The 25,432-nt window shown below is 38.0% G+C and overlaps 2 protein-coding genes across 3 annotated transcripts in view; both read left to right on the plus strand.

The window, feature by feature from the left end:
• tws (protein phosphatase 2 regulatory subunit tws) overlaps positions 1-6,436 on the plus strand; it is a 44,503-nt gene extending 38,067 nt beyond the window's left edge. For both annotated transcript variants that reach the window (XM_071585961.1, XM_071585962.1), the window contains exons 9-11: positions 39-254; positions 395-579; positions 4,964-6,436. In XM_071585961.1, the coding sequence (XP_071442062.1) occupies positions 39-254; positions 395-547 (369 nt within the window). In that variant the 3' untranslated portion in view covers positions 548-579; positions 4,964-6,436. The remainder of the gene's footprint in view (positions 1-38; positions 255-394; positions 580-4,963) is intronic.
• Positions 6,437-10,022: 3,586 nt separating this feature from the next.
• On the plus strand, positions 10,023-24,968 carry LOC139688406 (mini-chromosome maintenance complex-binding protein). Its single transcript, XM_071585963.1, has 12 exons — positions 10,023-10,109; positions 10,205-10,293; positions 10,367-10,549; positions 10,636-11,028; positions 11,174-11,438; positions 12,587-12,710; positions 12,804-12,977; positions 14,127-14,236; positions 16,104-16,237; positions 21,838-22,005; positions 22,094-22,185; positions 23,546-24,968. Exons 1-12 carry the CDS (start codon positions 10,097-10,099, stop codon positions 23,649-23,651), a joined length of 1,851 nt encoding a protein of 616 aa, XP_071442064.1. The 5' UTR covers positions 10,023-10,096; the 3' UTR covers positions 23,652-24,968.
• Positions 24,969-25,432: the final 464 nt, after the last annotated feature.

The following is a 25,432-nucleotide window of genomic DNA, read 5'->3' on the forward strand; positions in this document are numbered from 1 at the left end:
CTAATTTTACCAAGGTTATCTCTTAATTTTCATTTCAGGTGCACGAATATTTAAGGACAAAATTGTGTTCACTGTATGAGAATGACTGCATTTTTGACAAGTTTGAGTGCTGTTGGAAAGGGAATGATTCTGCTATAATGACGGGGTCATATAATAACTACTTTAGGGTATTTGACAGAACTTCAAAGAAGGATGCTACTTTAGAAGCATCAAGGGACATAGCCAAGCCTAGAACGGTTCTCAAGCCAAGGAAGGTGTGTACAAGTTTATTTTTTTAATAGCTTTTGTTGTGAATTAACATATATCAAGTTGTTCAAGTCAATCAAGTCCGTGAGGACATGATGCAGCTGTGTACAGAATGAGCATGGTGTTTATGTTTCTCCCCTCACTCAAGGTCTGCACTGGATCGAAGCGTAAAAAGGATGAGACAAATGTGGACTGTCTGGATTTTAACAAAAAGATTCTGCATACAGCATGGCACCCCACAGAAGATATAATAGCTGTAGCGGCCACAAATAATCTCTTTATTTTCCAAGACAAGTTCTAGCTGAGAGAGGTGCATCACACAAAAGGGAACAGGTGAGGAAACTGCTCTTTTGTCTTAGTGTCGTGTTTTCGCGTGCATCTTTATCCGAATAATAACTCCTATAATGTAGCTGAGACACCCTATTGATGATGCACAGTTGTGCAAATGTAATGACTGGAGCCTTGGAACCACAGGAGGGAGACCATTTTATCCACATTCCTTAGGTCTCATTCTGCCACCCAAATTTTCACCCAGCATAATAAGCATCTTCATGTCTAATCTGTCGAATTATGTTGCCATTTGTTCGTGTGTGATTTTAGTGAACTCCTATTACTTTTAAGGGTATTATCGCCATTAGCGTGTGTATTTTACATCGTAGGCTTAAGAATGTCATCCAGACAACCTTTAATCATAATTTATCATGCATATTTGTGACATTGGAAGGGTCACTGCCGTATTTTAATGATAAGTGTAAAACGTTTTCGCTGTTCTTCTTAGTTACTACACAAGTTTGATATCATGAGCACAGTGTCATTTATTGGATGCTGCAGGTCACATCTTGGAATCAGTTGATAATATGTTCTAATGCAAATTCTTTGAACTTTTTCATTTTCGTCTTAACTTTAGTTTTTCATCGGTTAATACACACTTAAGTATTTCTTTGGTGTAACAGATGTAGTCATTCCATGTATTTAGTCATTTCTGGGGCAAATACCAATTACGTGTCTACATTTGTTTACAGTACATTAATAAAAAACTGCATGGAAAAATTCTATCAACATATGGAAAAACTGAGGAGCTAATAAACTTAACTCAAGCAAATTATGCAAAGTGCATGTCATGTTTTGATTGCTCAGATCCTTTGTTGAATATTTTTGTTGTTAGTGCCATCTGGTGAAAAACCTATATACTTATTGAATACATAATGTCTTACCAAAGATAACAGACAAAAACATTGAAATGAATAATTAATTCCGTCTTGCTTCAACTTTCCGTGTAGCGTAAATGTAAGCACATGTATCCAGAATTTGAAAGACATTCTATGGCACTCATCAAGCTTGATTAAGATGACGTTTGGAAATTCTTTTGTCATGACACATTTCTCTCTATCTCTCTTTGGATAAGGTATCCTCAAGTTACTTTCCAGAGGGAAAGTATCGTCCCCTACTACTCACCTATGGTGCATCATTATTTCTGCCAGGCAGTGGCTTTCTAGCAGGGATTTTGAGGCTGCTCTTAGTGTTGCAGTCTGTGAAAATCTCTTGCGTGGTTCACTCCTTCATTTATCCCAATGTCATAGCATACAAATCTGTAATTTACATCGCCCTGGACCTACAAAATAATGCTATGAAGGCTCTCCAGCAAGTAACTTCCTTTAGGCTTTAAAAAAAAAAAACCCTGAATTAGATTTGGGAAATTTATTATTTATATCTTAAAACTGCAAATCTCAACTATTTTTTGATTTTCAACTATTACTAGATTTGGGAAATTTATTATTTATATCTTAAAACTGCAAATCTCAACTATTTTTTGATTTTCAACTATTACTAGATTTGGAAAATTTCTTATTTATATCTTAAAACTGCAAATCTCGACTATTTTTTGATTTTCAACTATTACTAGATTTGGAAAATTTATTATTTATATCTTAAAACTGCAAATCTCAACTATTTTTTGATTTTCAACTATTACTAGATTTGGGAAATTTATTATTTATATCTTAAAACTGCAAATCTCCACTATTTTTTGATTTTCAACTATTACTAGATTTGGGAAATTTATTATTTATATCTTAAAACTGCAAATCTCAACTATTTTTCAATGTATAAGTTAAACAGATCTAAGCATTTGACGTATCTCTGAACTAGTTTCCAAATTCCCTCTGTGGAAATTTCTGCCGCATGAGAGTGCAGCCAACTGATGACAGCATCTTTAAGTTCCTCGTCGAGACAAGCACAAAACTTGTGGTAGCCTAACTTTTTAGTTAGAATTTCATGCAACAGGCTTCTATAGCTCTGTGGAAAACTTAATACAGAACTCAGATATTGTAAAACGCCAAGTTTGAGGGACTTTTTCGTCACTTTCTGGAGCCATTGGTTGTTCACCACAGGCTGATGGCCAGTTGTCATGATCACGGTGTCCGTTCGCTCTTAAACGAGTGACACCACTGACGCGCAACACCGTCACTCATCACTCAGTCTGTGCACAGCACAAATTACCCGATGAATGTCAGCAGCATTAAAATTCATTGCTAGTAAAAACCTTTTCGCTGAATGGACTAACATTTAGTGAAATTTCCAAGTGTATTCTTCATTTCGCTACAGTAAACAAACGACCGGCAGCCTTACAAACCCTGCAGGTTGAGGTGTACTGCCCCAGTGTTTGTGTTAATACAGCATACATTTGCCTCCCCCCACTACTTTGCTTGAGACATTCAAACAGAGGTTACGTTCTGGACAGCCCTCGTATGTGAACCCGTGAAATTTACAAAGATGGACCCATTTGCTCTGAAAGCTGTAAAATTCGCTTGTCCCATCAATGACCCTAATGCAACGAGGAAAGTTCAACTGTCTTTGAAAGCCTCTCCAATTCCATGTGTGTATTTAGTACCTGTGAAGAATCAGTAGTGGAAATGTTAAACTTAGCTGCTTAAGCTGCATAGGTACTTGGGAAAATGCTAAAATAAAAATGATAGGTTCAGTAATTAGAGCATTATATTTTTGGTGTGAAAATGTATTAGTAGAATTGAGTTTTCTTTTATTAAAGGTTGATAGTATATAAATGGCTACAGAAGGTTTACCTTCGAGAATCTTCTTGGGAGAGATTTGCGAATTGCTTAACTCACCTCTGGTGCCAACAAGGATGTGGTGTTCTGTGCAATCCCACTTGAATATTGCAGGCTCTGAAAGGAATCACTTCATTCATCAAAATTCGTAGCGTCCTTGCTAATTTATATTTAGCTGGTATGCATTAACAAAGATTCAGATCAGTTTCTTTGTATCGTATCCAGTTATCTAAAAACATTCCTTTGGCTTATAGTTAAATAATTTTTGAGTGACCCCTTCACTCGTCACTTTTCTCCTCTAGAAGTTCCATCACTCCTCTTGGCCTCCTCCCTATCCATTTCATCTACCAATTATCTTCAATATTCCCTTAGCCTCTCTTCTAAGCCACAGCTGGAACAGTGGGTGCTATTTTTCCCAGGGCTGCCCTTCTTTTATTCATCTCAAGTGTTTGATTTATGTATGCTCACTCCTAATTGCACGTTCAGCACTTGCATTGGTCCATACATAATAGGTACATTTCTAAAAATGTGATGCTCAATTGTCTGATGCCATGGGGTTTTTTTGTGAGAAGAAAATTAAATTTTTTTATGGTTTGCATAAAAATTTGCATTCTTTTGCTAGTTAAGTGGGATGTTTTTCTTGAATGGCCTCTGAAGATGTTCACCTTCAATGCTCATGTTCTATGATGATTGAATAGTTGTAAATGGCCATGCCATTCCTGATCTATTATAATTGTAAATTATGGAGGACCAAAAGATTTATCTCAACCAGTACTTGTTTTATCAATATTCCTGTTATGCCATGCTCCTTATTTCAAATTTACGCTGTACCATTTTCTTCTGTGTATAACACTCGCTCCCAGTATAAGGGGCACTCGTTTTTTCTTAAGTAAAACATAAAGATTTTCTCATCAACTTTTCACAATGTGCATATTCTCACAGAATGGACTTGTCATTCTGTAATGGATTTATGACATCACTTCCAAACTTTTATCTTGCACTTGCTCACGTCCATTTCTTCCGTGAGGTTGTGTTTAAACTTGCAATCAGTGGAAGAAGGTTTCTCCTTGCGTTACTTTCAAACAAGCTTATTGTGTTTCACTCAAAAAGTCCCGTGTGCCAAAGATGGGGTCTCTTCACTGCAGCCAAAGGGGGTGCCAAGGAGGATGAAGTTGATGTTCTTACTGATGGAATGTGCACAACCAGTGAGCGTGTCATCCATATCTAAAATGAACTTTTTGTTTCAAGTAACAGTTCGACAAGCCTTCTTGCTGAAACAGTGTGTTTGAAGGAATCATTGTTTTTATGTGGTTTACGTTATGATTGCTTCTATCAACACGACAATTTTAAGTTTTTTGAGTATGTATAAATTTGTCACTTATTGCCGATGGAAAATGCTCAACTTAATTGGATTTGTCACTAATTATGACCAGCGTACTTCTCACTACTTCTTTCTGAACTAAGAATACTTGATTCAATGAGGATCTTGTTCCCCAGATTACATTTCCTTAAGAGGTTACATTTTAAAACAAGCCATTCATGTTGTTGTGATTAAATGGCAATGCTTTTGTTCACCGTGTTTGCTCGTGCGTTGCAGTATGTGGAGGTGCTGTGTCATGTGTATGTAATGGGTTTTTCCATTGCTTTTCCAGTATTATGATTGAACGGCGTTGCGGATAGCTGTTTTCCTGATGAGGTGCTTGAATCCTAAAGCCAGCCGTGGCGTGCATGAAAAGCCATAAGGGAGAGAGGGAGACAAAGTGCCGCCACTGCTGAGCACACACACGAGAGGACAACACTCATGATTCCATTTGCGCGTGTGCGTCTGCACTTCCGTCTCGTCGTCTATGTACTGTTGTTGCTCGTGGAAGGTGCATGCACGCACACAATACCAACACCGGTGCCGCCCCTGGGATCGACTGGTGCCGTGGTTGCATCAGCAGGCTGTGTGGCATGTGGATTGCTCTCCTCTCGTTCTCAAGCTTCAGGCTCGGCATGTGCGTGTGACCTCAACAGTGTTGACTTTTATGACTTTATTTGAGCAGCCACAGGCCACTAAAAGGGTTGCGTGTGGTTGGTTGACTTATCAGGGCGTGCTGGCCATTCATTATCAGTGTCATTGTCAAAATGTTCCAAGGAATAGTGTATGATTATTATCGTGCTCTTTTTTTCTCTCTCGATTTTTCTCTCATCATGTTTGGGAATCATGTTATGTTTGTCAGTTGCTGTCCACGGACGATTGATTTCTCTCCTTATCTCACCCATTCTCTAATTTTACATCCCAATGTCATCAGTGTGTAATTATTTTCTTCCTCGGTCTTGTGATAACTTCCTGTGCTTAGCTTGGCCTTCCGTAAAATTTTGGGAGGCTTGTAAATCCACTGTGATTGGAAGTTATAATGGGACTGTTGGGTTGTCTTAGTGTGTGTTTTTTGGCTCCAGTATTTCAAATCATTAGTTGTGCCCAAAATACGTGTGTCCAATGCTGTTTTGTGTTCTCGGATAACAAATGTGTTGTTGAATCCTATTCCATTGGTAACATTGGTACTTAAATCGTCTCATTTTTCACCTAAACGAACATCATCGGTCTTAATTTACTTTGGTTTCAAAACGTATAAATAGTTCATGGTCAATTTTTTTTTTTTCAAAGAAAAAGCTCTCAAAAATTCGAGTGAAATTGTTATAATCTTGAATCCTGTACGTGAGAATTAGTGGGTGTGGAGTGTATCAGGGAAGGAGCCTACTCTTGTTATCTTGTACAGCATTATGTGAACTCCTTGTTTATTTTCGATACGCTCACACACGAGTGCACATGCTTGCGAGGAACTGACCTTAGCTTGCCGTTGTGGGAAGGAGCCAGGCTTCAAGACTGCTTTATGAAACGGCCCGTGCCGTCACCCATTATGCACAAATGTTATCGCTTTATGAGTTTGAACTCGAGAATGTATTGTATCAACAAAAAAAATCGACGGTCTCCTTTTTTTCGTTTATCAAGCATGAGAGAGTGTGAGTATGAGTGATTTAGCGTGCGCTCATGTTGCGTTCCCGGCTGTTATCCAAGCATGTTTTGGGCTGCATATAATTATAAATATATACATATATGAATATATATTTAAAACAATAAACGCTTCCTTTTTGTGTGTGAAGGAGTGTATGCGCATGAAGTTGTTGCCAGTGATGAAAGGGAGGGGGTTTGGGTGGGAAAGTTGCGCACCTCTGGTAAACGCATATAGGCTGAGGAAAAAAAAGGAGTTGGCTGTTGATATTATTGTATTTCATGAGGGGGGGGGGGAAGGAAAGTTGTTCTCATTTTGGGGGCGTGTTGTTGAGTCTCCTTGGAGAGTTGGGTGAGCGCGGAGTAGGATCGATCGAAATGGGAGGAGAGGAGGGGTGTACTTGGGAAATGGTCGGATTGGTGGAGCATTGTCACTCCCTCCCTCCCCCCCCCCACCCCCTGTGGGGAGGGAGGAGTCGTCTAGGGAAAAGTGGTGGTGGGAAGTGTTGCATACGTAAATCTTGATTGTGTATATGTTTTTTGTGAAGGTGCTGCCTCGATGCAAAAGAATGTGATTTTTTTCTCTGAAAGGGGTAACATGTTTCACTCGGCTGTGCTCCAACAACACGTTGCATTCCCACCACCCTTGAATTAAAGAAGACAATGCCATTAAACCAAATTCGCCTTCCTCGCCAGTCTTCAGAAAAATATGAGAATAATTTGTAATATTTTTTTATTGAAATCGTGTAATGCAAGACCAGCTCTAACAGAAGTATATGTACTGTAAAAGTGCGAAAGGGGTTCATGCTTTGTTTTGAAGTGAACTCGCACTTGTGTGTCTGTGGGTACATGTGTTATTATAAGCGCTGGTGTGTGTGAGTGCTATGTTTGCGTTCATGTGCTGTGCGTCTGTGTATGCGTAGGCATGTGTGGCTGTGTGAATCCTTGTGCATGTGCACTGATAATGATTGGGCATGAAAACATGAGGCTAACAAAAAAATATTACAAAACAAAACTGTGCTTTCATTTACTTGGTTATAAGAAAAGAAGAATATGTTTGTTGATATTCTCATCTAGACTGTTTTCTTTGGAATTTTGATTGACACAATTTTTGGCCTGTAATAAAATAAAACAAAGCTCTGAATAACCCATTAACCAACACAAAGACATTGGGTTTAAAGTGTTCTCACAAAAAAAAATTGCTGAGATTTCTTTGGAGTGGTTGGTCTGTTAAAAGGCAGATGGGGATATTTACTTTCATGATGTACATTATCATATAACCTGCAAAACTTGCAAATATTCTGAATTCTTTCATAATAAAACATTTAAAAAATGACTACTGAAGGAATGTTCCCAGTAGTTTTTAAACCAACTAATGTGTATAGACTCAAAACGACTCTTGAATCAGGAGCAATAAAAGATAAACATGCTAATTTATGTTAAAAAGATTTCTTCATTCAGCTCTCTTGTTTTCTGTGAAAACCTTAAAGATACTTTGATAATATTCTATGATAATCTCTTAATTGCACCAAGAGATGCCATAAATACTGCTGTTAAAGCATTTGCCTGGATAAGTAGCCTTAAGTTGCTCCTTTGAGTGAATTCCTAATGTGTCTATGTTGATGGGCAAGTGAATATCATCCCTCGGGATTGTTGCGTGATGCCCAATACTGAGTTTTGCTGACTTAGTTGCTTTTGTAGTGCAGCAGAAATTCCTGTGAGCATTTGATTAAATTTCCCAGTGGGGAAGAACCTTGAATGCTAATAGTAGTTTTTCCATTCCTGTTTGCCACCTCCTGCTGTGATGCATTTGTTTGGCTTGTGCATAAATGCTGTGAAGTGACAGTATCTATTAATCACGCTGTCAGCCAATCATCAACTGGGCATGTGCCTGGAGTCAAAGATCGACTCCAGCATGGAGGTGGGGCAAGAATGGTTGACTTGAAGAATTCCCAATGTTGCCTCGCCACGAGGTAAAGCTTAACTCATGTCTCTTTATCCTTGTGTTGTGGTTGCTAAATTGTCAAAGATTGATTGCAGAAATAAGAATTACTTTTTAGTAGTTGAATTTAACTTATCCTTTTTTACTTTTGTGAGAGCTTCAACAGCTATGCAAATTTGTTTGGCTCTTAAATGGAAGCTGTACTGAATGTACAAAGGCATCCTGTGGGACAAAATAACTTAAAATCTTGTCCATCACGAAGACTTCAAACTTTTACTGGGATTAAGACTGGCTCCTGACTATTTTTACGTCATGCTGAAGCCATTATTGGTTTCCCACAAATTGAAAGGTTAGCTATTATTGAACTAATATCCTCATTTTTTTGTTGCAGTCTTTCAAATCCAATGCCATTTACCCTCCATTTTTTACCTTCTGTGTGCCAACCTTACACTGGTTTCATTGCAGTGCTCTCTAAATTCAGAATTCAACATTTTTTATACATTGTAGCGAAGATCAGTTCAAAACCTGGAACTAATGATAATCAGAAATAGTAGAATGTTCTTGGGATCTAGCAAAATACATGCCAAATGCAGTGTGATGTATACAACATGAATCAAGCAAATGTTTAATGAGTTCGAAGATATTAATGGTTCCATTTAAAATGTTACATTGAGCAGATAGTTATTTTATCAGTAAAAAAGTAATATTTGTCTTTACTATTCAGTCCTGATACTAGGAAAAATATTTATGGAAGGAATTCGACGACGCAGATTCGTAGAACCTTCCAAAAACCTTATGAAAGGTGAAGGCAGAAACTGCCAATTAGTTATTGTCATGTGCACAGTGGTTGGGTAGCCATTATGGCCAAGTGCTAAAGCATATGACAGAAAATCAAAAGGAAGTTTCAGAGGAACAGAATGGCTTCAGAGCCTGACAATTGTGTGTGGGTGGTAATATCGCGGTTAAAAACCTTAAGAGGAAGACCTGTGCATGTTGCTTTCATAGGTTTGGGAAATGCATACAACGCTATTCCATTAAGTTGTGGTGATCAATGGAAAATGCGATGGTACGGAAAGCCTACATCAAAGCAATAAAACCTATTCCATTGATGCAGTGGCAGAGTAAAAGCGAACGAGACGCTATCAGAATTTTCAGGTACAAAAGAACTCATTGACTCAACTTTCATTTCAAATTGGGGCAGATGGAAGTCCTAAAACAGTGGAAACAAAAACATATAGGATATCTAGGGTGGAAACTAGTGGGTACTATAAACGGTATTTGGTAGAAAAAAAGTATTTGCGCTTATGGGTCAGCCACTTAGGGAATAAAAATAAGGTAAGGCTGTCATCCCTGATGAAGAACTAGGATATCAAGGAAGAGGCCCACGCGGAATAAAGAATTAGAAGAATAATAACTGTAGACTGGAATATGAAAGAAAATTGAAAAATGGCCATTACTGTAGTATGGCCACCTAGAATGTTTGGAAGATAACCGATGGCCAAATAGGAGTTCCAATTAATCATAATTAATATAATCCAAATATCTATGCCCGTCAACCAATATCAAATCTGATAAAGACAATTATTTCGAGTTGTGAAATATCTTGATTTTTTTTAATTCGGTGAGAGATAATGGAATCAAAACTATTTGAATAATTTATTTTAAGACACATTTGTGACCTGCGAGTAATGGGCATCATTATCTAAATGTTTGCCGTTAAAGTTTTTCATACCAGTTTACAAAGCGTTCCAAAATGACTGTAGTAAGCCGTACATTTTCGCGGGAAAGGCTTCACAGCTCTGTTGCTAAGGGCTTCCTGTTAGCATTAAGTCGTAACAACAGGAAGTAATGGAGGATATTGGTACGCTTATTGATTTCGTAATATTGTGATTTTATGTATTATAATTGAAAAACCAGGTTAACCTTGCTTTCTAATATGGAATACCTTGTCCTCAGATCAAATTCTATCGTGGTCCCCCCGTGATTGGGAATCAAAGAGAGCAGAATGTGCACAGTTGTTAAAAGACCATTTGCTGTGGGAAAAAGTATGTATATGTCGAATGATTATTTTCTTTTTTTTTGTGATTTAGTGATGTTTCTAATATTACCTTTTATCAGATACCTTTAGTCAATAATACACCACTGCATAACCTTGCGGATAAACAACTGGTCCGATTTCGTGGAATGGTGCAAGATATGTTTAATCCAGAATTTTATTTGAGCACTTATGAAGTATTGAATAAGGAAACGGGAGATAAAAGAGTAGAATCTGGAAAATACAGAGATACTACCTCAATGAAGGCAAGAAAATTATATATCTATATACTTTGCCTGGTATAAAGTAAGGTGACATAATGACAACTAATGTTTGGTCTACTTCATTATAGCCAAATGAAGAAATATTTTACGAGTCGCCGAAGAATGTAAATAGCGAACGTCAAACTTTTTACTGTGTCTCAATCCCAGGAATGAATAAGTGGGCTGTTAATTGTCTTGAAGACACTAACGATCAAAACCCATATGCGCAAACTTCGGCTAAGTCTGAAAGTGTTGAAGCAAGCACCAGTAATTCCGGTGGAGCAGTCAGTTCTTGTCCCTCCCAGGCCTGTAGTGGGGAAAACAAAAGTAGAGAGCTTGAACCGCCAGAGACTAATCGTGCAGTGAAAACGGCAAAAACGGACGCATGTCAAGGAAAAGACAAAGAGGCAACCTCGTGTGCTCCAGAGTATCCTTTGAATTTCCCTATCCCCGGTATCGGTGACAAGTCGTGTCTTCTTAAGGTTAGTGAAGTGTTTTAAACTGCTCTTAGCGGAAGTAATGGACTACGCCCGGCCTTCTACTCGCCCATCTTGGCATCTGTTAAGATTACTCTTGGTTTCATCAGTTGCTGAGCATAATTTTGAATTGCTCATTTATTCATTTTAGGTTTACGATGATGTGGACGCCTTCTTGCTCAACGAAATGGTTGAAGTTGCTGGTTTTCTAAGCGTGGATCCGGCAATGGTCTCGTTTAAGTCTAATAATGAGGGTGGTTCGGATGGCACTGAAGCAATGGATGTTGATTATCAAGAGGAAATGGCCTTGAACCCACCACCTTCTTTAGTTCCTAGGGTTCATGTTGTCGCCGCCAAGAAGTTATCGCATGCAAATCCTCTCCTTCCCACGAAGTGTCATCATACATGGAGCACAGGTGAGAATCGCTGTCGGGCAAAATTTGAATGCTCAATTTTATCAAACCAACTATCCATCGTTTTTGTAAAATTTCTGAAGAATATGCTTCATGTAATGTAGTATACATTTATTCTTAAGTTTCTTGCCTGTGCGAAATATATACATATTTCAAATATATACATATTTCAAACAGTGGATCAATAGCCAATTAGGGTGTGTTCGGAAAATAATATGCTCTTATCCAAATTTGAGGTGGAGTTTTGTGTTGATTTTATTTGGATATCTGTGACTGGTCCATTCCATCAGGCTTCAAATTAAATCGGACCGCCAGCATGAGGTGGATTTAGAAGGGACAAAAAATCCCCAAAAATGTTTTATAATTTATCCCAATCTAGTTGATTCATTAATTCTTTATCAACATCTCCTGCTGGTGATCTAATGCATATAAGTCCTATGTCAGGATAAGTTGTTTTATCTGAAGCACAAGGGCAGTTTTTTCTTTGGCCATTCAGTGTGCATGCCCTTTGTTATCCCAATTTCCCCACCTAGTTTGTTGCTTGGTTTCTTAGGGGCCCAACCGCCGTTAGTTGTGCAATATAGAGTGCAAGGACCTAACCACTTTTATACACTGGTGCCCATTAGGTCACCAAAGGTAGGCAAAATTGGGCCTGGGTGAAGATGTGGTTGGGAATATCGACCATTTAGTTCCTTTCCCCCCCTTGTCGGCCAGTGAGAATCAGGTTAAAAGTGGTTTGGGGCATTAGACCATAGGCCTTCAGTAACCAGGGTTTCCGTTTAAGGCCTCATCCACCCAGATCCAATCTGTCTATTCCTACGGAGTACCTAGCCTAAGGAGGAACCCAAACAAGGGTTTGCAGGTGGGTGTGCTGTTTTTCAGACTAAACCTGGGCAACCTTTCAAATGCAAATATTATGGATTTATCATTATTTATAATTAAAAATTCGTATTAGTCCTTGAAATGGGCAAAGTGTAGCCAGAGTATTTTATAATTTTGGTAACGGAACGTGAGATACATGAGTGACAACAGTTAAGCTCCCTTTATTTCTGAGCATCTATGATGGCAAGTAGGTATGTAAGAGCTAGCTGTTAATTCATGCCACCCGAAACTACGCTGTCTGCAATTGTATATGTTTCCCTTTCTTATAGTGTCCTCGGAGTTGCTACAGGAAGCAAAGTCTATCCGGGAGGAGCTCATGTTAGTACTGACTCAACTGCTTCTTGGAGATCAGTTAGCCGCTGAATATTTGTTGTGCCATCTTGTCTCCACAATGTAGGTCTGGTTGTAATATTTTCTTGGTTTGCTTTCGTTCAATATCTGTGATTGCGAATCAGACCTTTTTAATTACCTCATTTTTCTCCACAGATATCTAAGGAATGACACCATTTGCTTGGGCCAGCTTTCTGTGAATCTCTATAACATACCCACAATGAATAATTATGCAAAGCAGTTGTATGATATGCTGAGCATGTTCATTCCGCATAGCCATTACCTCCCAATGACCATTACCAACATGAACAAGCTCTCTTTTAGACCAAAGTGAGTAGATGGTGCTTGTAAGCGTACTTTTGTTCAACTTTAGTGGACATTATATTATTGAAAAATTCTAATTCTAGTCTTTAACTTATACTATCCTAGATTGTCTGTGCTGGTGTGATGATGAAATTATGTGTGACTCACTCACATACTCTTCATTGCACTGGAGTAGTTTTTATAATATCTGGGAAAGAAGTAAACTGGATTCCAATACTGATTCTTGTGGAACTCAACCATCCATCATAATTCCCTTAAAATAAACTTTCATGTAATGGTGAGGCTTGATATAAAATTATTTCTTTTGAAGTGTACTATAGCTTTTGTAGTCACTGAACAGAGGTAAATATGTAATCGACTAAGTGAAATTACTGCACAATCTTGTTTTCCAAGGGACGTAGTGCAATGAGACCATCTGATGTAACCGTAATTCGCCTTGCCACTCCAGATTGCGTGGAACCTTTCATCAACAGGACGTATTCCCTTGCTCCCTTCATTCTGTCCATCATGCAAAGTCATTTCACTTCACCCCCAAAATTCTTCCCTCTGTACGTGAGGGTTGAACAATCCATTTATTTATTTGTTTGTAGTAGTCTAAAAACAGCAATTCAACCTTAACGTCGGACTTTGATCATTGATATAACCATTTGACAATTACATACACCCAAGCCCTAGGACCTCTGGGTTGGCAGACGAGGACGTTACCCCACCACCTCGCTCAATATCCCCTGCATCCACTTTGCCCCATCATTCTTCAAATTTCTCCAGACATAACCACAGTAATCAACCCATTGTGGTCTGCAGCATACAAGCCATCTTACATAGCACAAGCAAGTAAAATTCACTTTTCTGAGTAATTCCTTGCCTTGTACTACCTCAGGTTTCCTAGGGATATCACATTAAAATCAATAGCTCCGTTTCTATTCCCTGCACATGTAAAATGTGTGTTTTTCTACTAGCTGGAAGTCACCAGTGGAAACTGCTTGCAAAACCTACTTTAGTCTCATGCTTTGATCTCCACTGCTGTTATGTTTACTTAAAAAAGTGAAATATTTGTTCATGTCAGAGGAATAGTTTTATCCTCGGTTAGATGGATGCCTAGGAATATTCTACCCTGGTGAAGCATTTTTAATTTATTTGTTTTTGGATTTTCAGGAAAGATTATAAAACGAATAGGCTCACCAGCGGCATACTCCAATTGAGTTCCAACACGCATCTTGTTCTAGATGAAACTGCACTGAGTCCTGGCCAGCTGGACTCTAATGGTGAGTCTACTTTCCTCTGTTGTTTTTCACCTATTGCCTGCTATGCATTCATTGTTGCCAAGTATTTTGACAAATGACTTTGGCTCTTATTGTTCTGTGGTATCTAAAATGCTTGCTTGCTCAACTTGAGAGCATTATGATCGAAGTCTCTATTTGTCCACTACGGGAAAAATCATACTAACAACTTCGTGTGTGTACCGATCTGAAGCATTTTGGCCAGTTTAGAATGCCATAAGAACAATGACGAAGGGTTGTCTCAATGCAATGACCAAATAAAAGCCTGATACTCTGCAGATGATCAAACTATTTCAGCCAGCAGTGCATTATCGTTGTTCCTTCTGGCCATTTTGTAAAATATAAGAGAAGTTGCCTGACATTGGCATCCGCTGTGAGTGGCCACTGCCTCTTCATTGCCAGACTACGCAGTCTGGCCCACTCAGCGATATGTATGAGCATGTTCTTCTGATTGTTTCAGTTCAAAAGAATTTATTTATGAAGTAATTGAAATTCAAGAGCTGTAAAGAACAGTAACTTACATCTTGAAATAAAATATGAACCTAGTGGCATGATGAAGTTTGATTATAACCATTTGAAAGGCAAATTCTAAAACTATTTTTCTACCTTCTCACCATTCAAATTAAACCATAACCATTAACACAGTAATCAACCCGAAGGTCGGTTTTGTAGGTGATGGTAGAGATCACCTAGTACTAAGCCCTATACGGCGTGTGAAATTCACACATCAGGGTAGGGGGGGGCAGTTCCTTTCCCTGTGCCGGTTATGGTTTCCCAGGAAGACCTGGTACCCGAAAAATCAAATAGCTTGGGTGGAGCCACAGGTGCCCAGAGTGCCTTGCCCGGGAATCGAACCCGGGGCCCTCCGATCAGCAGTCCAATGCTCTACCCTCTGGACTACTGCGACCCAACATTCAAATTAGGGTATTTACAATAAATATACACTAGCCTTTCAATTCAGTCTCCGAATAAATCTGCTGCCTTACAGCCTTTTAACCATTTGTTTATCACAGCATGCAAATGTGCGTCACATTCAAAGCACTTTGTTGCAAGCCATGACTAGCGAGAGATCCATAAGCATAAATCGGTAATTTTTACAAAATCTGCCTTCATTCATTATTCCATCTCCATGCACGTTACAAAGTTGCCATTGAATTTTAATTGACTTGCGGTTTCTGCCTGTAAAAACCTAATCGCAGTTCACAACTCGCAGGATTTTCTGGTGCAGATTACATTTTAACAGTTTGCAGTGAGCAAAGTGTATAAGAACCACATTCTGCACCATACACTACCCTAGCAGGATGCGTGCTCTGAGCATATGGACGTTTAGACACCAACACGCTAGTCCGAAATGTGTTGTTTTCTTGACATCCCTTGTAATCAAATACTCCCAAAGCAGTTCCCCAATGTCATTGAGTCAAGTTCTATGAAACTCTCTCACCTATTCTTTGTTAGAATATACTATTTCATGCCGTAAAATTTCAGGAATTTGGTTCATTTAGAAACGGCAGGTGTGCCACCAAGAAAAATTTGTTAACCCTAGATAGACACATACTAGTTCCTATGGTTCTGCTACTTGACACCCTTCCCACCAAACACTCTAGCCTAGATCGTATTTAAATGTTACCTAGAACCCTGGGGATCGGAGTCGAAGCTCACAACATTTATCTTTAAGGGTGGCTCTAGTTTCAGAGGAAAAATTTTTAGAATGCTTCTTGTCACCATTTACTCAAAACCTCCTTGTTGACAATGAAACCTGTGCGTGCCCCACTCACACTCATGCTGTGATTGTTTGGTGAATTTTATTTCCATATGAACTGTTTATGGTTTGTTTTTTTTCTTATCAATGCAGGAGTGCACAATGTAACTGCCCTAGGCAATCTCATCACTCAGCAGAGTGTTGACTATGACTTCCAATTTTACAATATGGAATTTCAAGCGAACATACCAGTGCTGATTTTATCCGAGGGAAAATCTCTACTTCCGGTAAGTTTCATGGCTTCGGCACTGATCCGTGCAATGTATGCCTCCCCCGCCGGTAGAATCACCGCTTAATGCACTTGTGATATGAAGTAATATTAAATGTGTATCAATTGTTCAGTGTGTATAGATATAAGCTTTCTGGGAGCATTAGACTGTGGCCCATGGAAGGTTTGAGAAATCTTGTCATGAATCTGCATTCCATCAGCTGGAGTCCAGTGCTCCTCTTCCCCTAACCGCACTGGAAGGGTGACATTCTTTGAGCAACCTAGAGTGTGCAAAACCTCAGAAATATAGCACTTTGAACCAATTAATGCTATTTTCATTCTTGTAATTTAAAAACATGTTTAAATAAGGTAAATGATCTTTCAGTATGAAAATTGTCTCTTTGGGCTGTGATTAGGATTTTGAAAACTAATAGATGTTGCTTGAAGGAATTTTTGTTCTTATTCTGAGGACTTAAAGCCTCCTTTGTTGATGGTGACTTGGTCATCAATTTCAATCAACCGGGTATGTATGACTTTAATGACAGTGGCAGTTTGTTTAGCACACGTCCCGTTATATTAAATATTAAGTTATAAAATGTTTCCACCATAAACCCAACTTATAATGATGTTATTTTGGTCAGGGCACTGTTGACACACTGAAATTATTTTATTGTTTTACCCAAATTGTCATCACGCTTCTTAATTCTCTCTTTATGTGGGGTGCTTGGTGCTCACGGTTTCAATTAGAGCTAGTATTTAATTTATATTGTAAGTTAGTATCTTCAAATAACTTAAATCATACTGTTTTGCTGCCTATATCTTAACCTCCAACCATTGGAAACCTTTTATTGGGATAATTTGGTTTCTATTGGGATATCCTCTAATAAGCAAGAGGTGAATTAGCCATGAGTAAGCTATGATGCATATGTTATATTTGTGTGCTTTTGTCGACTGTGTCTATCAGTTAACGAAATTCTGTCGTGATCTTCTTTGGTCCTCATGAAAGAGCAGTGACAATTCGCCACATTCCTTTTTTTTCCCTTAGACATTGAATGAGTTGGAAGTAATGATTTCTGGTGGCACCTGTGCACTTGAAACTGTCAGGAAGTGAATTGAAAAGAGGCTTAGCCATCTTAATTATTGTAGCTGTTGTGCGCTTGCATTTGTTGCTTGCTTAGATTTGAGGTGATGCATTGTTGTGGATGGCCTTGGGCGATCTTCCCTATTCTAATAATGAGTAGGGGAGACGTTGCTTGACAGGCCTAGAGCAAATGGTAAACCAGGTGGGTTCAGTTGGTAGTTGCAAACTGAGCCTGTATGAGTTTTCCTACATTATAAATAAGCGACCAATTCTCAGAAACACTTTTCTATTAATGCATTCACTTCCAGTAAGATATCAGGGTTTTAGATCTTAAAGAATTAAAATGACTTGGCAGTATCTTAGTTTAGTGGAAAAAATATTTGCATGGTACTATGCACAATAATTCATCATCATGAGTTAGAAATAAAATGCTTCAAAATTCATAATATTAAAGAAAGACATTGTTCAAACTAATACTATTTTAAGATCAAGCCTTGTTGGGTAATGAGTTTACGGAAATACCTATGTTAGTAATCAAACAGCCTTCCTAATTGTATCCAAAAGAGCGTGGCTTAAAGGCAAAGGTAGAGAATAAACCTCAGTGAACTACTCATAGCAGGAATAAAAAAAGAAAAATTTGTACCATGAAATAACTGAAATAGAGTCCAATGGCGAGATATTCATAGGGTAAAATGAATGGGCCAAGACCCAGATGGCCAAATTCACTGAAATGAATTATTTTCAACTGAGTCTGAAGTGATAATGAATGCTCGATCTGGGCTAAATGCCAAGTCTTCCGTCTAATGCTCCCTTGCGAATGCGACAAACATCTTCCGAACATTTAAAGTAGTTCCATGGGCACCACATGGTGTAGTTCAGTTCCATTTCAATGGCTTTTCTATTTCTCATTCAATTGTGCCTGGTCCTTAGCTATCTCTTCTCTCTGTGCCTAAACTTTCCGATGAAAAATCATTATTTTATAACCTTTGTATGTATTATTTACATTTATCATGTATATCTCGTGTTAGGTAATAATTTTCGTGTCTAATCTTAGATCATGTGTAAGTGTGGTTCCCCATCTGCTAGATCCTGGCAGTGCTTGCACTTTCCCATGCATCACACCCATTTCAGCCTTCTTCTGTCAACTTCTCGCTGCTTCTTCTTCTCGCATTTATTTCTCTCGTTAGTTAATTGCCATAAGATACATTTTTGCTGAGTTTTCCCTGCCACCAAATTTTGTGTTTACGTTATTCCATTTCTAATCCTACTTCTTCATGTTCTCTGCTTTAATCAATGCATTTTGGACCCTTTCCTATGCACCTTGTCTGTTTTGTTTCATTTTTAGCTGGAGAGATCCTGCTTTTTTTTTAGATTCCATCATTTTCTACCCTTCCTCGCACATATTCTCCCTGCCTTCTGGCAGCAGTCCCTGCTTTTGTCATGGTCAAAGCTTCTTCTTTCCAGTTCCTCATCTTCCCTTCCTTCTTTCATACTCTTGAATTGCCGGTAGATATCATTTCTGATGCATGCTCAGCTGAATCTGCTCCATGGAAACAGCACGTATGTAAAGTCTTGTTCATTCATAAATCTGTGCCTATCCATAATATATATTTATCTTGCTATCTCTATTGAATCCCCTGACACACCCCACTTACGCTTTATATGGTGGTATTTTGGCAACATCATTGATGCATTTATTTATTTCATCTTGTTATTTAAAATGGTAAAATAGAAGACATCTCATGCAAAAGCACAAAATGTATTCATCATCACTGGTCACATCAATTCTAAGATTGGTTGACTGCAGCCCTTCACCCTACCCTATCTGATGCTAATTGGTTTACTTCTTGGTTTTTTTTAAGTAAAATGTATTCATACACTTTTATAAATGATTATAATAAAGTTAATGCTTGTCTTACCTTGACAAAGAATATTCATTTATGTGCAACAATTTCAGAGTGTTACAAATCGTTTGCCTTGATCGGGATTCGAATCCGGATCCCTCGATGTCTGCCCTAGTGCTTAAGTAGCCAGTTAAGCTATCGAGGCGTCCTCTTAAACTCTGAAAAACAAATCTGAAATTTTGCTTCTTTATTTCTCTCTCAATCGACAGATTGAGTTGAAATTTGCTATAGACATGGATGGTGCTATATTCAGCACTAGGGAATATTCAAATTTCAATTCATCCATCAGACTTGATCCCTGAAACATTTGTTTTTCTAAGAGAAATAAATTTTCATACAGAGTACTTTTTGTCCACTCTTTAAAATCTGAAACAATTAGCTTACAGGCATGGGCTGTGGACAAAAATGCATCTCAATTGCTACCCTTTCAAAATTCTTTCGATGATTTTCATTAAATTTCTCAAGATTGGTTTGTGTAAATGCCCTTTGTTTCCTAGAGTAAATTAGTCCATAGTGACATTTACATTAAAACCTTTGAAAGCCGTAATGCTATTACTGTTGTGAAATTACATGACTATTCAAGGCTCTCAGTAATTTTCTAAGGGCGCAACAAAACTCAGAAATGTAGGTCAGTTATTCATCGATAGATGAAACTGACTTGAATTTTTTAGGGCCTTATTGTGGTGGTGTAGCCCTATTCCCTTGTCTTAATCAGAAGGGTAGTATTCTTACAGGTAGGCCTAGGAGCTAAAGTACGAGGTCTGTTAAAAAACTTCCAAAAATTTTTGAATAGTGCACACCTCCAGTTGGTTATTTTTTAATCTGCTTGGAGTCTGTGTGTCCGTGGAAACTTCCCGAATAACCACCTTCCCCCATTTTGATGAGGGTAAAGAGGGAAACTGTGCACTTCCACATAAAGATTTAATACTTCACATCACTATGGTTTCAATGATTCGCATCATCATCAGGTGATCATGACGCACAGCATCGAAACCATAATCATGTGGAGTATTAAATCTTTATGTGGAAGTGCAAAGTTTCCCTCTTTACCCTCATCATGAAGGCATTCCACAAAGTTAAACCTGTAACTGTTATGTTTTTCAACCATTTTGTTTATATCTTGTTTTGTTGATTAGTTATGACTGTTAATGTGAAGGGATTTTTATGGGGTGCAGCAAAAATCGGATCCGTGAAAAATGAACTCCTTAATGGAGCGGTGATGTTCTGTGAAATTCTGCATCAAACCTTTGCAAATCTGTAACGTAAACCTTTGATTGGATTCCTAAGGCTTATGATAAGGATTTTATGAAACGCACCATGTAACATGAGTGGTTTACCAGGTTTAAAAAAGGAGCAGCAATCGGTGGAAGATGGCGAATGTTCCATAAGGCCATCAACATCGACTGATGATACTCACATCTAGAAAGTTGGCAATCTCGTTTGTGCGAATTGAAGTTTGACTGTTAGGGATTTTGTAGAAGAGTCTTGGCTTCTCAATTGGTTTATGCTATGAAATCCTGGCTGAAAAATTGAGAATGCAATGAGTTGCTGCCATAATTATGCCTCGCCTGATGATAGCAGACTAGAAACAGCATCGAGTTCAATTCTGTCTGGAACTATTTGATTGAGCTGAAAAGGATCAAACCTTCTTGCCCAGTGTCATAACAGGTGACGGGTTATGGGTTTGTGGTTATGAAATAGAAATAAAAGTACAATCTTCACAATGGATTGGTAAAACATCTCCCCTCTCCAAAGAAGCTAGCCCAGTTTGCTCGAATTTCAATGTGATGTTGACTGTGTCTTTTGATGGAAAGGGAGTTGTGCATTACGAATAAATACCTAAAGGTCAGACAGTCAACTCAGAGTATTACTCGGGGGTTATGAATCACCTAAAGGAGGGATTCAGGCGAAAATGTCGTGAACGTTGGAGGAGATGCAATTGGTTTTTTCACCACGACAACACATCAGCTCTTTCATCTCTCAGACTTCATGAGTTTTTACCCAAAAACAAGACCCCTCTGTGCTTTCCCATACACCGTACTTACCAGACCTGGCCCAATGTGATTTTTTCCTGTTCTTCAAACTAAAAGCCCAACTCCAAGGAAACAGATTTGCCACCATTCCAGAGAAGGAGAGAAATTTGACGGAGGAGGTTATACTAGTAAGCATTTCGGAAGAAATATTCCAAGAATGTTTCAGAAAGTGGGAACACCATTGGAATAAGTGTATGCATTGGGGAGGAGACTACTTTGAAGGGACCCTGTCCAATAATTTGTTAGTAGGTGGAGTTATTTTTTTTAATAAAAAAATTTGGGAATTTTTTGAAAATACCTCATTTGTATGTCTAAAAGAAATTAAAATTTTATTTTTACTTGAATAAAGCAGGGTATTGGCTTTGGATTGGCATGATGTCCATGGCATGGTGAAAAATTGGGAGTGAGACCGAAGGGAATGTTAACTTTGGAAATACAGAACTCTATGAATGAAATGAAATCATTGAAAAAAAATACAAGGAATTTTACAGTCATGCCTTAATTTTGTGTGTTCGTAATTGGTATTTTTACTATTAGTTGTAATTTTCCTATTTCCTTGAGTGTTTCAAGTTCTTAATAGAAGGGAAATTAATAATTTCAGAGTGATGTACGAGTGAAACTCAAACCAGACGATGCATTCATAAATGACCTGGATGCCCTCTTTGCTGCGGCAAAGCACTACCTCAAAGATTCTATGCTGGATCGCATTCGGAAGTACTTGACGATTGTGAAGCTGGCTGACTACTCACTGAGTGAAGGAATGCAGAAGGTAATTTGTATGGAGTTAGCGTATTTTAGCCATTGGCACCAGGGCTGTTATTTCTCTGAGACCTAATAAAATTAATATTTGATTCAAGGTTGTTCAAGAAGATTTTGTTGAAATGAGAAAGAATAGTGATCCATCAAAGATCAGCGGAGATGATCTTCATACTCGCTTGATTATTGGAAGGTTAGTAATTATTATTATTATTGTAATACTTTATTTATTTTGAAAAATGGTACAGCTAAATTAAATGTCATCGTTATAAATTTTACTTATTATTTTCTTAAATTCTCAAATGAGAGAAACATTATCACAAAAGAATTCATTAATTGAGTAAAGTGGGTTTGCAAGTAACCAGCTACATACCCTATTCTTGAAATTCAGGTTACAGTCTGATTTCAAATGAGTTGGCAGATTGTTATACAGTCGTCTGTTTACGTTAGCGAAACTATTTGTAAGTTGATAACAATCTACAGTGAGTAGTATTTAGATTTCCTTTACCCCTTAAGGTGTACACATGGATTTGAGATGTTAATTGGTAAGTTTTTATGTCAGCTTCCATATGGGATAATATACAAACTAAATGGAGTCGTGATTCAATACTTAATGCACAAAGGTTTGCAGGAATCACTTAGTGGTGATATATTAGCCAGAGAGCAATTAGATCTCTTTTGTAGTAGCAAGATTTGTTTGACATGTGTGGAATGACCCCATAACTCAACACCATAATTCAAATGACATTGAAAGAAGGCATGGTTAAGTGTCAAACGATACTCATTTGAAATGAGAATGTTAGCTTTGTTAACATTTAAACAGCTTTACTCAGTTTATTACATATCTAACTGATTAGGGTCTCCCAGTTAAGTTTTGTGTCAGTATCAATTCCTAGTGTTATAGCAGTTTCAATTTCAGTTATTTTTAATTCAAGACTGCATACAACATGCTGGGATTTACAGCATTTAAATGTACCTAGTTAAAATTAAACCATTCCTTAGCCTTGTCTTTGGACATCACTTGATCGTGACTTTGCATCTTCTAGATGTTGATGTTTTTGTACCAAAGTGGTGTCATCGGATTATGAAACAGATTTAGATTTCATATTATGGGGAAATCATTAATCATGATGATGAAGAATACTGGGCAAAGTACAGAGCCCTGTGGGACACCACGTTTTACTTAAAGAGATGCAGATCGGTGGCCATCAAGTTCAGTCAATAGGTGGCAAATCATCAAAATATGACTTCATTAGTTTCAGAGCAATTCCCTTGACACCATAATATTTTAGCTTTGAAAGTATTATTGAATGATAAACACAGTCGAAAGCCTCACCAAGATCTCATATTGTCACAGAGACTGGTTCCCTCCCTTCGAATGCATTAATGGCATAATTAACTATGGACTCGTGAATGTTATGCGCTTTGTTGTTTTAACTTTGAATGAACGAATGAAATTCCATATTTTATTTGGGTGGATTTGCATATTTTTGTCTTCAGCATTGAATTCAGTCTGCTCAGAAAGTGGCTCAAGTGTTAAATATTTGTTCCAGGCTGTTATCTCTCAGCCAGGGTCTGCATTCGCTCACGCCAGAGGTTTGGAAGCACGCTTGTGAAATGGAGACCAGGAGGAAGGCCAACATGAGTGCAAATGCTTAAGCGATTGAGGAGGTACGCTAAAGCCTTGTATAACTGTAAATAAGTGGATGTTTTAGAATCTTACAGAAAATGTTTAGCTCTGAATACTGTGTCTCTTTATTCTCTTTCCAATCGTATTTAATTGAGTTTGGCCATGACCTCTAAGTTGTGTTTCTTAAATGGATGGAAGTTAATGTTGTGTGGTTTTTGTGTTATCTCCGCGTTGATATCTTTTGCTTGACAGCCACTTTGTTGGCTAACAAGCAACACCAGTTTCCTTCTTCGAGTGTCAAGTGCATCCCATTGCTTGATTGCTCTTTAAGAGTTACCTCTTCCCACATAAAGAGACTAGCTGGGAGGCCTATGGAACTTAAGACTTGGACAGGTTACATGAGAGTAATTGAAAAACCAAGGCATCGTCCTAAAAACAGTGCATAGGCCTTTATAGCGATTGAAACTGAGTTTGTATGAAATTTGTGGCATGTGAGTAATTCCTGTTATTTCAATTCCATTTTGTGTCTTTGTTATTGTATTTCATTGATGTTTTCTAATATGTAAGAATTGTCTCTCCCAGTTTTTTGTATTGTGTGAACAATATATAATTGCGTTATCCTAGTAGGACCAATGGGCTCCTCTGGATTTCTGCGCCCAATCCAATTTGAATTAATATTCATTGTCATTCTGTGCGACTTCTGAGGAGATTGATGGTGACGCCATTACTTGGAGAATTTTGAATGGGATCCCACAAATGTGTGTTGACAGCAATCGAAAGCTCTCCTGTCATTGCTTGATTTGAAGTATCCCGGCATTGTACCCGAGGGTATCATTGTCCATGAGTCGTTGATTTGGCAAGTGGTCAAAGGGCGCAGTTGCACCGGCTTGTGAAGAAAGATATAATTGGTTTATCCCGATGATCGTGTATTACAATGCAGTTAAAAATAGGGATACCCTTTCGTCTTTGTGTGTTGAAAAGTGAAGGTCAATGGTTCTAAATCATTTGGCTCAACTTCTTTAGGGATTCATTTACATCTCCAAGTGAAATGCATTGTTCAAAAAAGCTTTAATAGGATGTCAGCCTACAATTTCATCAATTGGTGATCCACTTTCATCTGTAGATGTTTGTTTTCCAGTGGAAATCTTTTTTTCCAGAGGTGTATTACAATTCTAATAACGGTTTGTTATTTGATAAACAATAAACATGCAATATTATTGGTTGAAAAATAAAGAGAATTATTTTTTAAGAGATCCATGTTTGTATTTCATAGTGTGTGGTATAAAATTGGTGCCCAGTGGGTGATTAGTGGTGTGCCATCATCGAATGTATAATGCGAAGGTCAAACTGATGGCTAATCTTTCATGATTTTAACAGTGGAAGGCTGTATGTAAGGTGTCAATCCGATAGCTATAAATGAGAATTTAAGAAAAACTCTATACCGAAATATCGGTGTAGAGTTTTTCTTAAATTATATATATTTTATTATATTTTTTTTATTTATATATATTTATAAATTTCGGTATGAAGTTTTTCTTTCTGACCATCAGCTGGAGCAGGAAATTTGGCAGTAGGCAAAGAGAACAGTGTCAAATGACTACCTGAGGTCAAGTGAAAGGTTTGGGGAAGGCTGACTCATAAACTGTGCCTACCTAATCCTACTCCCATCCAAACATGTTCCTTGGCAAAACCATTAGTAGATAAGTTGTAATATTACCAGTGATCTTGCAGGAAGTGTTGTGATGTGATAGTACAAATTTATTTCATTGCTACATTAAGGTATGTTTTGTTGGGAAAATAGCCTCAGTAG

Source organism: Hetaerina americana, unplaced genomic scaffold (genome assembly GCF_022747635.1).
Source record: "Hetaerina americana unplaced genomic scaffold, ioHetAmer1.1.p SCAF_2, whole genome shotgun sequence".
Lineage (NCBI taxonomy): Eukaryota > Metazoa > Arthropoda > Insecta > Odonata > Calopterygidae > Hetaerina > Hetaerina americana.

Coding starts and splice junctions, on each gene's coding strand:
- LOC139688406 (XM_071585963.1), top strand. Junction 16,238..21,837: donor AGGGAAAATCTCTACTTCCG/GTAAGTTTCATG, acceptor TAATAATTTCAG/AGTGATGTACGAGTGAAACT. Junction 22,186..23,545: donor ACTCGCTTGATTATTGGAAG/GTTAGTAATTAT, acceptor TATTTGTTCCAG/GCTGTTATCTCTCAGCCAGG.